The following is a 16,498-nucleotide window of genomic DNA, read 5'->3' on the forward strand; positions in this document are numbered from 1 at the left end:
AACAGAAAACATTTTATCAACATGTTCGCACTAAACCAAATGAAATCACGCTTCAGAGCATGCAAAGCTTGTGGGGAAAGATCTACATGAATAACCCACATTTAACATGCCAGTACTGCCTTTAGCCCAGCCATAATCCTTAAAACATTTATACTTTTTTGGCAAAGACTTCAAAAGATAGAGACTGGAGGTTAGCCTTAGCTTTTTTGGAGAAAAAATAGAAAATACCTCCTCCTGGAAGTCAAGGTAGGCTTACTTTGGCTCCCACTGAGAAATCTGTGCAGAAGACTTCTAAGTTGGCGTTAATGCCCACTGACCTTACTCGTAAGGGGCAGTCATCAGGTCAGCTGCTAACTGCTAGTTCCTCACATGAGAGGGAAGTCCCCAAAAAACATTTTCACAAGACTAAAAGAAGGGCAGAGTCCGCTTAAGAAATCATGGTGAAAAGGTAATTCCATCATTTGCCCCATAATCGGCAAAAGACCATTGGATGCATCCACATTTTTGGTGGTGTAGGCCGCTGTACAGTGCAGGTCTAGGCATCCTTCAGCTCTATGCACTGCACCTACAGATAAGAAAGGCCATAAGTGTGATTCAATGAGAAAGAGAGTAAATGTGCATGCTGTGGGTGCAAGGAACATTGCTAATGCATGAGCCATAGTTGCAAGATTGGACAGACAACTGTGAAGTGACACCGCACCACTTAAAAAAAAATTGCCAGACGAAGTTATGGTGAAGGTAAGGCAATTATAAGGGAGAGAATAGGCATCCGCTACCCTGATAGATGCGGCTATGGATGCTTTGCCTTGTGCTTTTAGGCAGATGCGTAACACAACTGCGATGCATAGATATGGATGGCTGCAAGGTAAATCATTCAGGCCAGAAGTACAGTCCATTGGTAATGGAAATACCCTTTAATAGGACTAACCTTTTTGGGAAATATGTTTATTATCCACTGCAAGCAATAAAAGCAGACACAGAGAAAGCTAGATTATTAGAGGTGTTGTGAAATAAAAAGAAAAAAGTCATATAATCAAGAATCATTTCTTTCAACAATATCAGAGATCTGGATCAAATTGCAGGCATTGTCAGCATAGACAGCAGCTTTCCCAATCAAATTTTCGGGGTCAAAGTCTTAGAGGGAATCAATCCCCGAAATACAACTTAAAGGTGGAAAGAACTTCACTTTCCGAAAGAGATCTGCTCCCTGTCTAATCTGCCACAGGGGCAAAATAGCAAGGGGCAAAATAGCATTATTCTAAGTTCATTGGTAGCATATTACTATGCAGAAATGGGTGTTGGATATTGTCCTTCATGGTCACACCGTAGAATTCGTGGAAAGCCCACCTACATTTCCATGAAGGAAAGAAAAGCAAGAAAACCCGGAACAGATACCACTGTAGAGATCCAAATTGATCAGCAGAAAAGCCATAGAAGACGTGTCCAGACAAGATGGAAAAACATTCAAAACTTTTGCTCAAATCTGTCTCAGATTAAGGGATTGTTGACCGGCCCTTGACCGAAGGAATCTTTTTTTTCAGGCCTAAATGCGTCATGGCGGATATGCGGAGAATAAAGTCATTTTGCACTAAGGAATTTGGGTCTGTGTCCCTGCGCCTCCCTTTGGGATTCAAGCAACGGGTATATCTTTTATTGATGTTACAATAAAGAACAAATGCAAAACAGTATTTTGCAGTGACGTTTGGTTTGGTTGCATAAACATCTCAGTACCTGCCATCTCCTGTGATTACTTCTCCCTATGTACCATTTAAGCGGACATTGAGTAGGTATACAAATGGACCTGATAGCAGCTCTGCAAGACTAGAGGAGGCAGTCATTACAAATGTTGTTCCAGTAATTATTCCAGTTTCCCCAAATTGTCGCCCACTTTCGGGGCCGTCTCCGACCTTCATATATATATCACTCTCTCAGCCAACATACACCAATCCATATCTCGTTTCCATTCTACAACTGCGGTGCCTGCTCTGTCCCCCACATTCTCGCAATGTTGGATATGAGGCAACTGTCAATCCTAACGTCAACCATATCAGTCCCCTGCGATTCAGGTCAGCTGCACTCCAGATATTGAGTAACACCACTTTGCCGTGGCCATCATTGTGCTCCCTCTGTCACTTCACTCATACACTCTACCTCCGCTGCCAAGAAGATTTATAGTGTCGGGCAATCCAACACAATATGGTAGAATGTACCAACGTGCCGACACCCATGGACCTAAGGAATCTAATCAGATTCTTGACGAGACAAAGATTTCTCATGGTTTCATTACAAGACATTCTACCATTCTTAAAAAAAGGAGAATATCTAACATCTGTTACGATGCTATTATAGCAACACCGTCCCTGGAACAATCACTCACTTTATAGGTGTATAAAAAAGGAGAAAATCTTCAAAGGCCAGCAACTGAATCCCATGAAGCCAAAACATTTCCTACCTACAGATGCATCACTCACAGGATGGGGGGCACATTTGAAAGATACGAAAGCAAATGGACTGTGGACAAAAGAAGAGTGCCCTTGCACATAAATATCCTGCAACTCAAAGCAATAAGGTTGGCATTAAAAGCTGTCCTGCCTATAGGCCAAGACACATGTGCTTACGGCGAACACCACAACCATTTGTTTTTAAAACAAACTTTTTTGCGATTTGTTAGGGGAACATTACCGCATACATGACAGAAGCATTTAGACACGTATCATATATCCTAAAAAAGGGTCAATTGATAATTACAATGTCATTAGGATGTTCCAAGGCTTACAACATGTTAAACACATCACAATATCTGGACCTCCTACAAACATCATATTTGTGAGTGAATGCATCTCACATTACGGGCGGTTACACATTTGAACACATTAATATAAACAAATGGAACCAACAGAAAGGAAACAAGGAACCCTCAACCTCCCACCCTCAACCCTACGCTGTCATCTCAACATTCTGCCTCTAGGATCTAAGCTGTGCTAAAGGTGAAAATGTGTGAGTACATCCTGTCCATGAGTCTGTGATAGTCATGCTACTTCAGACTAGATTGTATCGCAGATGTGCACCCCACACCACAACCATGTTTTATACATTAAAACAAGGAGGAACCAGATAACTTCTACTTTCGCAAGAAGCCCAAAGATTGTGGACAAATATGGACAATTCAACACAATGTGGAACGGTCTGCGGAGCATGTTCTAGGAGTGCAAAACAATGTGGTAGACCTTTTTGGGAGACAATACTCCGAGTCCAAAAGTGGGAAATAGATGACAGCTAACTGCACCTAGTCTTTCTGCGATAGGGCTCTCCTCATTAGAGCAACATTGTAAATGCAAGAATTTCGCAAGCATGTGGCCCTGTCCGGCTCAGAGCGGCATGCATTTACAGTAAATTGGACAGGAAAGTTTGTTTATGCTTTCCCTTCAACTCTTCTAATTCCCAAAGGGCTCTGCAAGAATAAAGGAGTTGTACAGTGATACAGATAACTCCGGCATCAGCACGTTAAAACTGCTATGTGGAATTCTAGAACATGCCAGTACAGACACCAATCCAGTTCGAGCCAGATCCTGGGCTGCTTTCAAGAAGCAAGAGAAAAATACTACACCACAATTGTTTAGATTAACAGCATAGCTCATCAAGACATAGTGTTTGGAAATTTGCCAATCCGCGAGCCCTGGAAACAAGTATTGAAAGCAGCGAGGGTGTCCTTTGATGGTTAAGACATACAATCTGAAGTTGAAATATTTCATGCAGTGGGCGACAAAGGAAAAACAACCCACTAGAGATGTCACCTCACCAATTTTGGCCATCCCTCTTACATTTAACAAAAGTAGGACTATCAGATGCTTTAATTAAGGTTATCTGGCCACAATATCATAATTTCTAAGAGTATGTGAAAGGTTATCATTATTTTTGCACAAAGATTAATAAAATAATTTATAACGGGTCTATTCAAAATGTTTCCGCCTCTCCGAAGCAGGCTAAAAAATAGGAGCTCAATAGAGTGCTAGCTGCCTTGATGCCTGCACCTTTTCAGGCCGTCAATCAAATATATTTCATGGAAGTCACCTTTTCTGTTTTTACATCAGTTTTGCTAGGAGAGTAAGCGAATTGCACGCATGTAAAGAGCCATTTTTTTTACATTTTGTAAAGGATAAAGTAAGTTTACAATCAATCCAAGGTGTATACCTAAAGATCCTTCTTCGTTTTATATGAAACCGAGGTCCGTCTTGCCAACTTTTTTTCAGATCCAATCTCAGCAACAGAGAGGTCGCTGTATATGATCAGATATCTTAAATTCTATTAAAGTACTATAAAAGACTTATTGAAAACTTACCAGTTATTTGTTGCCTTGGGCTCAATAAACAAGTAAAATCAATAGCCAAGCAGACTCTGGCAATATGAAGTACGTCTTGTATCACAAACTCGCATACATCAATGAACTGAAGAAAGTTGAAGCACATTCCGCAAGGGCTATGGAAGCGTCCACAGCCCTTTTTGCTGGGTTTTCTTTAAAAGACATTTGTAAAGCATCTTGAAAAACCACCACATCTAGCAAACGTCCTAAACACATATGCATTTCAAACTTGGTAAACACTTGATCTCAACAATATTCCAGATTCTGTCTTCACAGATTCAAAATAATTTTTAAGATTTTAGGGGACCTTTTCACAATGCTTCAAATTGTCAAACACGATTACCTTGAATGCTGAAGGCCATGGAAGTGGCCCCAGCTCTCTGCCCCATTAGCTTCTGCTCAGACTTTTCTTGATTTTATGTGGTCCTGGTCCCACCAGCAATAATAAAAATAATAATAATAATATTAAGTTGTTCAGTTAATAGTCTCAGCACCATTTATACTGGCTTTCCTGATGGTTGCTCCATCTCCAATGTGGATAAGGTAGTGCAGCAGTGTGGAATGGTAATGTAGTGGTGTGTTGTTAGTTAATATGTGTTAGATGTCAGTTTGGTGGTTGTAGTGGTATTAATGGCATGAGGTAAGGGGGGGTGGAAACAAAGTCCTATTTGGCCTTAAAAATATAGTGAGGGAGTTAGTGTGGTGGTGTGGGCATGATAATGTTAGTGTGGGCTGGTAGTGCAGGAATGTTGGTGCAGTGTGATGGTAGTGTGATAGAGCGGTACGGGTTTACAACTGGTGGTCAGTGGTATCGTGAAGTGGATTGGTCATGCGGTGCAGTGAAGAGGTAGTGCAGTTCTATTTTTTTTTTTTTAAACCGTTTTTATTGCAGAACAATGTAATGTAATAAGCAGCGTACAGCCATAACATTCCTGCACCGCTATTGCCAGTGCCATATCAGACGTGGCTATTTAGGCAGTCGTGCACAGCTGGTGAGCCCACATCCCTGAGGCCGGGCAGCGGTGGCAAGGAAATCACTGTATTGAACCATATTTCAATCTGTACATTTGCCGCGAACATAGTAGGGTGTCTGCGTTCCACTTTGAAGTTTCCTCCCCCCCCCTTCTCCCCCCTCCCCCCATCACTTCGCCCATCCCAGTCCCTATCCCCCAGCCGGTAGTGCAGTTCTATGTAAGGAGCAGAGCAATTATTGGGTTAGTAGTGCGATGCTTGGGTAGTAATGTGGTTGGGCTGGTGGTGTAGTCGTTTGGGGTACAAATGGAGCAGTCTGATGTGCCACTAAGATACTGGGGCAGGGGCGTCACCAACTCCCGCTTTAGCAGCACCAGCTTGGGTGGGTTCTTGATGAGCCTCTTTCTGTCTGCAGCTCCGCACACAAGGGCTCATAATTAATGTGAAAGAATGGAAGTGTGAGTGGATGGATGAATAGATGAAATAGTGGATGGATTGATGCATGGATGAATGAGTGAAAGGGTGGATGTAAGGATGAATGAGGGAGGGAAGATGGATGAATGAATGAATGGGTGAAAAGGTGAATGGATGTAATGGTGGATGGATGAGTAGGTGAAAGGGTGGATGGATAGATGCATGGATGAATGAGTGAAATGATGGGTGTATGGATAGATGAGTTAAAGGGAGGATGGTTGGATGAGTGAAAAGGTGAATAGATGACTGGATGGAATGGTGTATGGATGAGTAGGTGAAAGTGGATGAATAGATGCATGCATGGATAAATGAGCGAAAGGAAGAATGTAAGGATGGATGAATGAATGAAAGGTAAGATGGATGGATGAGTGAATGTATGGAATATTGGATGGATGAGTTAGTGAAATAGTGGATGGATAGATGCATGGATGAAAGAGTGAAATGATGGATGAGTGAAAAGGAGGATGGATGAATTGATGGATGAGTGCAAAGGTGAATGGATGAGTGGATAGATGTATGAGTGAAATGGTGGATGGATGGGTTCATGGGAGGATTGGATGAGTGAAATAGTAAATTGATGGATGAGTAGATCATTGAATGGATCGGAGAGTAGATGGATGACTGAAAAGATGGGTGGCTGAGTGAAAAGTTGGTTGGATGAATGAGTGAAATGGAGGATAAATGGACAGGGTGAAAGGGTGGATGGATGGAGTGAAAGGGTGGATGGAGTGAAAGGGTGGATGGATGAGTGAAAGAGGATGGATGATAGTTGGATGGATGAGCGAAAGGATGGATGAATGGATGTATAAAGGGTGATGGATAAGTGAAAGTATGAATGACTGAGTGAAAGGATGGACGGATGGATGGCTGGGTTTGAAGAAAGATGGATAGGTTTGGATATAGATGGGGACGGATGGATGGAATCTTGACAGACTGAAGGATGGATGGATGAAAGAATGAATGGATCACAGAATGTAAAGGTGAAATAGTGGATATCAGCAGGTGGATGGAAGGATAAATGAATGAATAGATAGATACTTGGATGGAAGAGACAAGCAAGCTCTTCTGGGTAGGGTTGTGATGACTTGCTTTGTGTCAGAAGAGCTTTGGTTCAAAGTGGGGGGTATTTTAATTTTCTGGCGATGCCGGAGGCAGGTAGGGATGGATGCCTGTGGTAAAAAGTTTAATTATGTGCATTACATTTCCACATTTAGTATACACAAATTTTGCTAAATTGTGCTAATTTTGCAATCACAAAGTTCTACACACCTTAGCACATTTTTCAGCAGGAGAGTAGTTTGGTCACAAAAATGTGTTACAGGAGACATTTTCTTCTTAGTCCAGCCCCCTCGCAAGTACCTGTCTGACCTTTGAGTAATGAAATAGGCTTCATATTCAGTTATTTAGCGAGATTGCACATTTTGTGACCAAATATTTGACACACCACTAGTTGTAGTGAGGTGCTGGAGACCTTATAGTTTGGTAGTTTTTTTCTGTGAGGTGGTTAGTCAGTCGTGGTGGAGCTGGAAGAGCAATGACGATGGGTGGTAGTTGTTCTTGTCCGATACCATTTTGAGGCCATGCATTTGGATTAACGACAAAGTAGCTGCCTTACTGCTATCCGTCCATGAGCCTAACCTCAGACAGCTTCTGTTTAGTCCAGGTACATTCTGTGCAACATCCGGTTCCACCACGCCGAATACTACATTGCAGTCGACAATTAAAAAGTTTATAATTTCATTCTCTCTAGCAATGTACATGACTCACGTTGTAATCATCACGTTGTAATCGAAGGCGAAAGAAAAAATGCTTACAAATTATTTCTGTTGTTGCCTGGTATATTGTAGGAACATAATTATATTATAAATCATTTTGATGTGTAAAAACGGAACTACAGCAGAGTGAAAATGCACACCAGGCATGAACTGAAACAATTCTGTTTTTTGTTTTTTTGTTTGTTTGTTTGTTTGAATTAAGAAATGAATAAAGGGAGTTAGTTACCCTCGTCACTGAGAGGTTTAAGACACCTCCTTTCTAATTCCACAATTGAACAGTCCCACTGATACTGGTTAAACCAGGCATCTTGAGGCTTTATTTCCTATCTGTGGAGAACTCTTGCTATATATCCAATTACTACAGGAGAAAAAACAGAATGGCAAAACTTCACGCTTAAGGACAGAATAGAGTCGTTAAAGGGAAAATATAACTTACCTGCCAAAATACCTGGTATTCCTCTGCTGATGCTTATTCCATCGGTGATCCACAAACTCATTTTCTGATGGTTTTCCAATGTTGAAATCTTCTATGTATTCGTATGTCCTTACCTGTCTCGCCAGCTTGGCATAAGGATGGAATCAACAATGAAATGTGTTATGTTTCATGCATTAGCACCCGTTTGAGGGATGAACTGTATGTTCCATTTCCTTACAGGCACACCAGTTTATTCTGTGGCATGGGGGCCCGATTCAGAAAAACTCCTTTATACATCAGGGAAGCAGTTGATTATCAAACCTCTTCAGCCCAGTGCAAAAGTATTACAGGTATGCCTTCATATTTAACTAAATGTGAAGACTGCACTCTGAGCTCATTTTATTTGCAATGCCTTTCCATTCGTTGGCCTATTTTTACTCATTATTTTGGTTTGTAAAATATATTGTCTAGAATTGCAGTTAAGATAGTTGATTTTGAGTCTGCTTTTTGGGTGCAGTTATGGGGCACACTTAATAACGCATGAGATCTCGTGATGTATTTTTATAGTTAAGAAACCTGCAGTGAGTGGCTTTAAAATGAATGTCGCTCTGTTTCACGTGTCATGGTGAATGGGAACCATGGACATAGAAATGTATCAACACATTTTTAGATGTACTGGGGATATTAATTGAGAACTTTAGTAACATTGCAAGCTTGATGACGCTTCCAATTGAAAACATGGACCTACTTCTAACATTTTCTTACTAACCCAGATCATTGGATTTGTACTTGACCCTGAACTGAATGTGTACTTCAGTCAGAGCACTAACATTGGTCGCTACAAATTGTGATTGGGTTAGGCATTTGGTATAGTACCTCTTGCATCTGTTTAGCAGTGATATTTATACTACAGAATCTATCAATAGTTTTTTCATTTTCTTTAAAAGTACCACCTTTCTCAGAGTTGGATATAGACCCTAAGGAGGCATTTGAAATATCTCTAAACCTGGCATTTGGTTTAATCTTCGAGACAAGCCTATACTTCTAGACTATCTTTCTCTTGTATTATACTTACTGATGATAAAGTCTCGTTGGCTCCAAATCCTTTTGTAAGTTCATAATGCACCGATTCCTGCCCACCTTACCCTTAAATTAGGGTGTCAGTCTTTGACCCTATGCATACTGAGCAGGCCTCAGTATCAGTAACCCTCAACCAATTAGTACACTGCAGTTGAGCTGTATTACCTAGACTTAATTTTCATCACTGAGTCCTGGATTCTTGCCTCCGCTAGCTGAGGAACCTGGCAGGGGGAGTAGAAAGCCCATCCTGGGCTAACAGGGTACCATGAATCTGTTAATACCATGCGAGGAAGAATGGATACGACCGTTGCCAGCAGGGCAAGGCTGATTGGATGATTGCAGGGTCACCCGCCTAGTCTGTTTCTGGTAAGGGAGGGGAAAACCTGCCAAGGAAAAACATGAATGAGAACTAGGGGTCTCACGCTTCTTAGTGCTAGTGTGGTGGGCGCTCTATCAAAGAATGTGTGTTCTCGCCTCATGCAGAAATTAGCTCTTAGAATCCCAGTTCTTCTGAGACCACGTATCTTTTTTTATTTTACTATAATAAAATTATGTAAGCTAAATGAGGGCTTTGATTGGCTTTGTACAAATGGTTCGAAAGGGAGTCAGTGTTTTTACTAGATATTCTGAAACTAACAGAACATCAGAAAGAAAAACAGATAGCCAGTAATGCTTAAGGACAGTCATATGTGGAACTCATAGAAGGCGTAAAAATCCAGATTACTCTGCAGATTTCTTTTCAACTGCTGGATGTTAAAGGATATCTAAACAACGCTAGATAATGGTCTGTCAAAAGGGAGAGACTAACTCTAGAACAGTCATCAAGACTTGCTACCTACTCCTGTGTCCTTAAATCACAATACCTGGGCCTGGTACAAATTATGTCCATTTGCAGAGGAAGTCATTGCCTTAGACCATTGGGTTTGGACGTGACTGATTGGGCTCTGTGTTTGGCACCTGATAGCGCTCATCACCGGGACCACTCATCTCTTGTGTTATGGAAAATATATAATGGATCCTAGTTGGGATGGAAAAGTCCCTCACATGGTCACATACCTGCACCCCTGCCCTGAGTACTCCAGCTGCAATGATGACTGGATCCCTGGTGCTGATTTTGTCATAGGCGTCCCCAGATCATGCATGTTTGCCATGACATAGGCCTGTCTCACGGATTGCAGTCTTTTTTTGACCAGGAGGGACACCCAATGCTCAATCCTCATAGTGGTGAATGGCAGCTGCCTTTGCCAGGAGTTAATCAGCAAGGTGGTGGCAGCATAATGCATAGGGGTCAGTAGAAGTGAACATGCCTTTTTACCTGTGTTACTCTGTGTTAACTCACCCTTGATCTACTTCAAGTTAGTACATAGTGCTGAGCATTATGCATGTGTGTGCTGTTTGCATGTGTGCCTGCACATGGTAGAATGCATGGAAGACTCTGGGTTCCATTTTGAGAGACCCAGGGTTAATTGGAGGAGCATGAGGAGGTTTAGGAATACACCCAAACAGATTTGAGGATTACTGCATTCTAGTGAGCTGAATCTGACACACACTGGAGGGAGGAGAGCCAGGCTCTTGGGTACACTTCATAGGGTGCCTGGGCACATCCCAGGAAGGATATGTGGCTAATAGAATAATCATAGAGTAGGGCCAGGGTCCTGGGGAAACCTTTTGAGTCTCATATTACTGTGATTGATATCCAGGTATGATCCTCTAGTCACTCCCATGGCCCGTGCTGTGAGGCTATAAGATATAGTGTCACTCCTGCTGTGACAGACTGCTTTCTGAAGGATGGGTAGGACAGAGGAGTGGACACTTCAAAAGGAGCAGATTTTGAGTCTGGAAATAGACTATAAGAAGGGTAGCTCAAGGCCTTGAATGATCAACCTTCAAGCATCCACAAGCTGTATGTCGAAGAGGAGAAGCTCTGCTAGACTTTTGCCGGTGACCAGGACAGGGGGCTAAAGTCTCCCAGCAGGGTGAGGGGATATCACCCAGGGAAATTCAAGACTACTTGCCCCTGGAGCCTAGAGCACCAGTTTCGGCCTGCTTGCCAAGACCAGTGTGCCCTGTGAGGAAGAGGAGAGCGCTTGAAGGTCCAGTGGGGGATCCTGACAAGTAGATCCCCCACGGTTTCTGCACAGTTCTGGCCATAGCTGGATTGCGGAGCGAAAAAAGCGATCCTATATGCCAGAGTTGGCCATTGTGAAGATTGCACGACTGCCATGCCAATCTGGCCGTTGCCCGTGTATAGAGTGAAGTCTGCAACCATGTAACCCAGAGAAGGTCATTGTGAAAACAAAAGTACTGCTGTAATGATTGAGCCATTGCCCATTTACTGATAACGTGGGTGACCCCATATGCCAGAGGCAGCCACCATGAAGAGGAGAGGACAGTGTGGTGACGTCATTGTCCAGAGGAGAGGACAGTGTGGTGACCAAGCAATTGCCCCCGACCTGTAAGAAAGATCAGAGGAATTTACCATCTCACTGGAGGAAGTGCCGTGGATGCCCAGCCGCTGCCCTTGCTCAGTCGCAAGTTCTACTTACTGTTGGGCGATGCTGCAGACCTCTGTGACATCGAAAGTGAAACGCTCTTGGGGACTCTGGTAAGACTGATCGTAGGGCCAGGAGGCCCTGGGAGAACTTGTTCTGCCGCATATTGCTTTGGGCCTTGGAGCACTTTTAAGACTCCGACCACTTGTGGGGCTTAACCTGAATTTCGCATAGTGAATGGGGAATAACCACTACCATTAGTGAGAGGAAAGTGGGAATCGGGGACCTAGATCCACAGGGAACTGTGTGTTGTTTGTGTATGCCACATTTACCTGTGTAGCCTTATATAAATACTCCTTTTGTCGTAAAAACAAGTATTTGACTTGATTTGACAATCATTTATTGTTGCTATTGAATTTATTTTAAGTTGTGAGCTTTTGTTCAACACCCCCTCCCCCTTGCATTTACGAGAAGCCTTGGACTGCTCACGATACTACTGAGAATCAAGTGAAGAAAGGGTATTTGGTCCGGTTCCTAGGTTATAAAGTAAGTCGGGCCACGGGCCATCAGGATTAAAAAGCCTCAACCCTCGGGGTTGGGCCCAGAAGCTTCTGCTTGCCCCATGGCCTTCTGAAAGTGGTTCTTATAATCCTTGATCCTACTTCATCTTTGAACGACAAAACAAACCACCAAAAACCAGACTTACCTTGGCACCCAACTGCTGGGGCCTTGACTCCTTCACAGGGTCATTTACCCATCGTTTCTGTTATCCCGTTGACAAGAATGCCAGGTCAGTTATGGAAAGGACTCTCTTCTAGTTCTGCCTCCAGTGCCACTCTAAGTTCTCCTGGACCAACCACCATCAAGTCTGCAATCTCTGCCTTTTTCCCTAGCACATAAATATCATGTTCCAGACATGCTTCACCTTCAGATCAAACAAGATTTTTCAGTACATATACGAGCAGAGGTGGGCCCATCAAAGAATGCAGAAACAGGAGATCGACGACAACCCCAATGTCTTCAGGGTCCGCAAGATCGAAGTTGAGGAAGAGGCCGTTTCATCAGAGGCCCTGCAGGTCCAGTTCAGAGGCCAGTTCACACTCCAAATCTGTGGGGAAACAGCCACACAATCCTGAGCCCATAATCGTGGACATCTTCAACCATGAGTATTGTTGGCACCCACTCACAACCACATAGACAGGCCGAGCACTGCCCCAGTGGGGGTTGGGTGTCAAACCTAGACACAACAGTCTGCCAGGCCACCACTGCTTTCGGGCCATGGTCAGAACTAACCGAAGCCTTAGAGCCAACAACACACAGCACCCTTCAGAGCTGACAATCTTCTTGACTCTGGCACCGAAGCTAACATTTGCACTGAAGCCGCCACTGGCACCGAAAACAACATTGGCGCCGAAGGCCCCATCAATGCCAAAGACCAACTCTGTGCTGAAGAACCTCTCAACTTCGAGCTCCAAACAATCAGAGCAACCAATTTTCCAACATCCTAGATGGAGTTAGATGCTTTCCAAATGTGTCTATTTATCCACCCTCAAACTGGCAGAATCCCCACCAAGCTGCCAACCAAAGCCGCAGAAGATTCTTCAAGGAAGAGGAAGTCAAAGTTTGAGCAGCAAATTGCTTTAGAACCTCCACCTCCTCAAAAGCATAAGAGACACAAGGAGACAGAGGTACTAGCGCTCTCCTTTCTTCACCTCCTCCTCCTCATTCTTCTCCCCCTACCACAACCTCCATCACCACCACTGCCTAATGCCCCATCTCCTCCAGCTGCCAATGCTTAACACCGCACCTGAAATTTTCAAAGAGCCAGTCAAGGCCACCATCATTACATCTAGAGTTGACAAAAAATATATGTCCTCACTGAATGACCCTCTCTACATTTGTGGTCAGTTCCCTTGCACTCACTCCTACTCCAAAAAGCATGGAAATACACTAGTGTCCAGGGTACAGGAGACACTTCACCTCCTGAAAGGAAGGATAAAAAGCTAGCCGCAGAAGGCAAAAGAGTGGCAGTTCAATCAGCCACACACTGGTGGGTTGCCAACTTCATTGTCCTGCACTGTCAATAAGACAGCACTGGTATGAGATAGAGCAACTTCTCAAACACCTCCCTGTGGAGTATAGGCAGCGTGAGCAAGAGCTGGCTACAGAGGGTAAAACCATTTTGAATACCACTGTCCACTGCACTCTAGTGACTGACACTGCAGCCAGGGAAGTTAACATGAGCATCCTGGTCCGATGTAAAGCCTGGCTCTGTGTCTCTGGTTTTAAGCTAGAAGTACAATAGCATATGTTTTACCTGATGTTCGACGGTGAACACCTTTAGACCACAGGTAGACAAGATGCTTGAAAAGCTCAAGAAAGACACGTGCAAAGCAATAGGTGTCCTTCAAACATCCGCTTCTAGGGGTGCCCTTCCAGAGGTCGCAGTACAGGGGAGGCAGTAAGACTACTTGTGCAGACTCTACGACTCCTATCGGAGGCATCTACGAAAATACGACCAGACGGTAACGTGGGTATATTCTACAGGGGGCTACATAGGCAACAACACCAGGGCTTAGGGTAAAGTAGGCTCGGCTAAAGAAGCCGCCTCCTTTAAGCAGTGACTCCCATCTACTCTGTCCTGATCACACTACACGTGTCAGGGTAGGGACTGCAGGTGTTTCCTCCTCGTCGCGAAGAGATCACATCCGAATAGTAGCTTGTATCCATTATAGAGCACAGCTACTGCCTAGAACTCATTGCAATGCCACCATACATTTCACCACACAGACACACCCTCTCCACAGGTCACCAGCTCCTTCTTCAGGAAGAGGTCCAGGCACTTCTTATCCAAGGGGCAATAGAACCAATGCCACTGCGGCATCATAGCTAGCGGGGTGTATTACCTATACTTTCTAATCCCCAAAAAGGAGGGGTCTCTTTGGCCCAGGCTCACCCACAGGCCCTTCAACAAGTACATCCTACCAGAACGTTTCAACATGGTCACTCTGCAGGTTGTCATTCCTCAGCTGCAGCAAGGCGACTTTATGACTGCACTTGATCTTAAGAATGCCTACTCCCACTTACCAATTCATACTGCTCATGGCTGCTACCTACGTTTTGTGGTAAGTGCCCAATTTCAGAAAGTTCTACATTTACATACTCCCCTTCATGGATGATTGACTGTTCAAGAGTTCAAGCAAACGGTGTCTTCCTCGCATCCAAGCCACTATATCCCTCTGCCACAATTTGGGTTTCACAATAAATACCATCAAGTCCTACCTATAGCCCCTTCAGATCCGGCACTTTCTGGACTGTACTCATTACAGTCCCTGCCAAGGCTTGCCCAAGTCCAGGACAGGTGCAAGCATTTCAAACCTCTTTTTCAGCCATATTGTTAATTAACAGTCAGAACTGTTAGGTGCCTTTTTGGAATGATAGACTCATGCCTAGCCATAGTTCCCCTCACCAGACTTCACATTGTCTGCTGCAGCAATGCCTTTCAGCACAATGGTCCGAAATGAATGGTCACTGGGAGGATCTAATTTTGATACAGGGCAGCACCCATTGCAATTTCCAGAGGTGGAAATGCAGCAATGTATTGTAGTGCAGTCCTTCATGGATCCCGTTCCACAGGTTACCATCACCACAGACACCATGCTCTTGGGGTGGGGGAGAGCATTGTCCACAACTGACTGTTCAGGGCATGTGGTTGCCACAACAAAGGGGCCATCCCATCAATTACTTTGAGCTTCTGACTATCCAGCTATCTCTCAAGGCTTGTTTCCAGCAGATTCAGCACAAGGTAGTCCTGATAAGGAAATGCAACATGACAGTCGGTATTCTCTCCAAAAGGAAGGCAGCACACACTCACCAAAGCTGTCAGTACTAGTGCAAAGCATTGGGCATTGAGCATTTCACTATTGGATAATCCTCCTAGCAGAGTACCTTCCCGAAGTGAACAATGACTTTGCAGATCTGCTCAGCAGGATGCGGCAACAAGTCCACGAGTGGGAACTACACCCACAAGTCCTACTCCTAAACTTCCACCACTGGAGTGTCCCCAAGATGGAGCTCTTATCCACTGCCCAAAACGCAGAGTGCCAAACTTTTGCTCAGGTTCCCACACCCACAGTCATTGGACAGTGCTCTATAGATGAATTGGTAGGAGATCTTTGCCTATGCTTTTCCCCCTTTCCCACTCCTTCGTATGTGGTCCAGAAGCATCGGCAAATTTCCTTCACTCTCATCCTGATGGCTCCGCTGTGGATCAGACAACCTGTTTCTTAACCTTTATAGAGCTGTCAGTGGTCCCCCACAAGAAGCTCCCCAACAGGTCGTCCTTCTCACTCAGAACCAAGGCACAGTAAGGCACCCCAGCTCCAGGCAGCACAATCTAGGAATCTGGCTCCTGAGATCATTGAATTTGCTATGTCACTCTTCCTCAAGAGTGCATGTCTATCCTCAACAAAGCTTGTAGATCTACTACACAAGCCCACTATGCTGCCAAGTAGAGAAGGTGTGTCCATTACTGCATTTTCAACTACCCGGGCCTGCTTAAACCTGCAGTTCCGGATATTGGCTGCTACCTGCTCCATTTGCAGAAAGTGTGTCTATAATACAGTTCCATATGTCTTCACTTAGCCTTTATTGCAGCCTACATGAAGAACAGGGATAACTCCTCTTTGTCCAAAATCTGTCATCAAAGCTTTCATGGAAGGACTTAAACAGGTTATCCCACCAAGGGTACAACGCACCCGTCTGGAACCTTATCGCTGTCCTTACCAGACTCGTAGTCCTCCCTTTGAGCCTCTACATTCATGCTCTCTGCAATTCCTCTCCTGAAAAGTTGCCTTCCTAGTCACTCTTACATCTTTAAGGCGTGTTAGCAAGTTAAAAGCCCTCACTTTAGAGGAGCCTTTCTTTCAAG

At 44.0% G+C, this 16,498-nt stretch overlaps 1 protein-coding gene across 1 annotated transcript in view; it reads left to right on the forward strand.

The window, feature by feature from the left end:
* Positions 1-16,498, forward strand: part of IFT80 (intraflagellar transport 80) — a 455,321-nt gene that overhangs the window by 112,871 nt on the left and 325,952 nt on the right. The window contains exon 6 of the mRNA XM_085634720.1: positions 8,237-8,346. Coding sequence (XP_085490846.1) covers positions 8,237-8,346 — 110 coding nt within the window. The remainder of the gene's footprint in view (positions 1-8,236; positions 8,347-16,498) is intronic.

This window comes from Triturus cristatus, chromosome 11 (assembly GCF_964204655.1).
Source record: "Triturus cristatus chromosome 11, aTriCri1.1, whole genome shotgun sequence".
Lineage (NCBI taxonomy): Eukaryota > Metazoa > Chordata > Amphibia > Caudata > Salamandridae > Triturus > Triturus cristatus.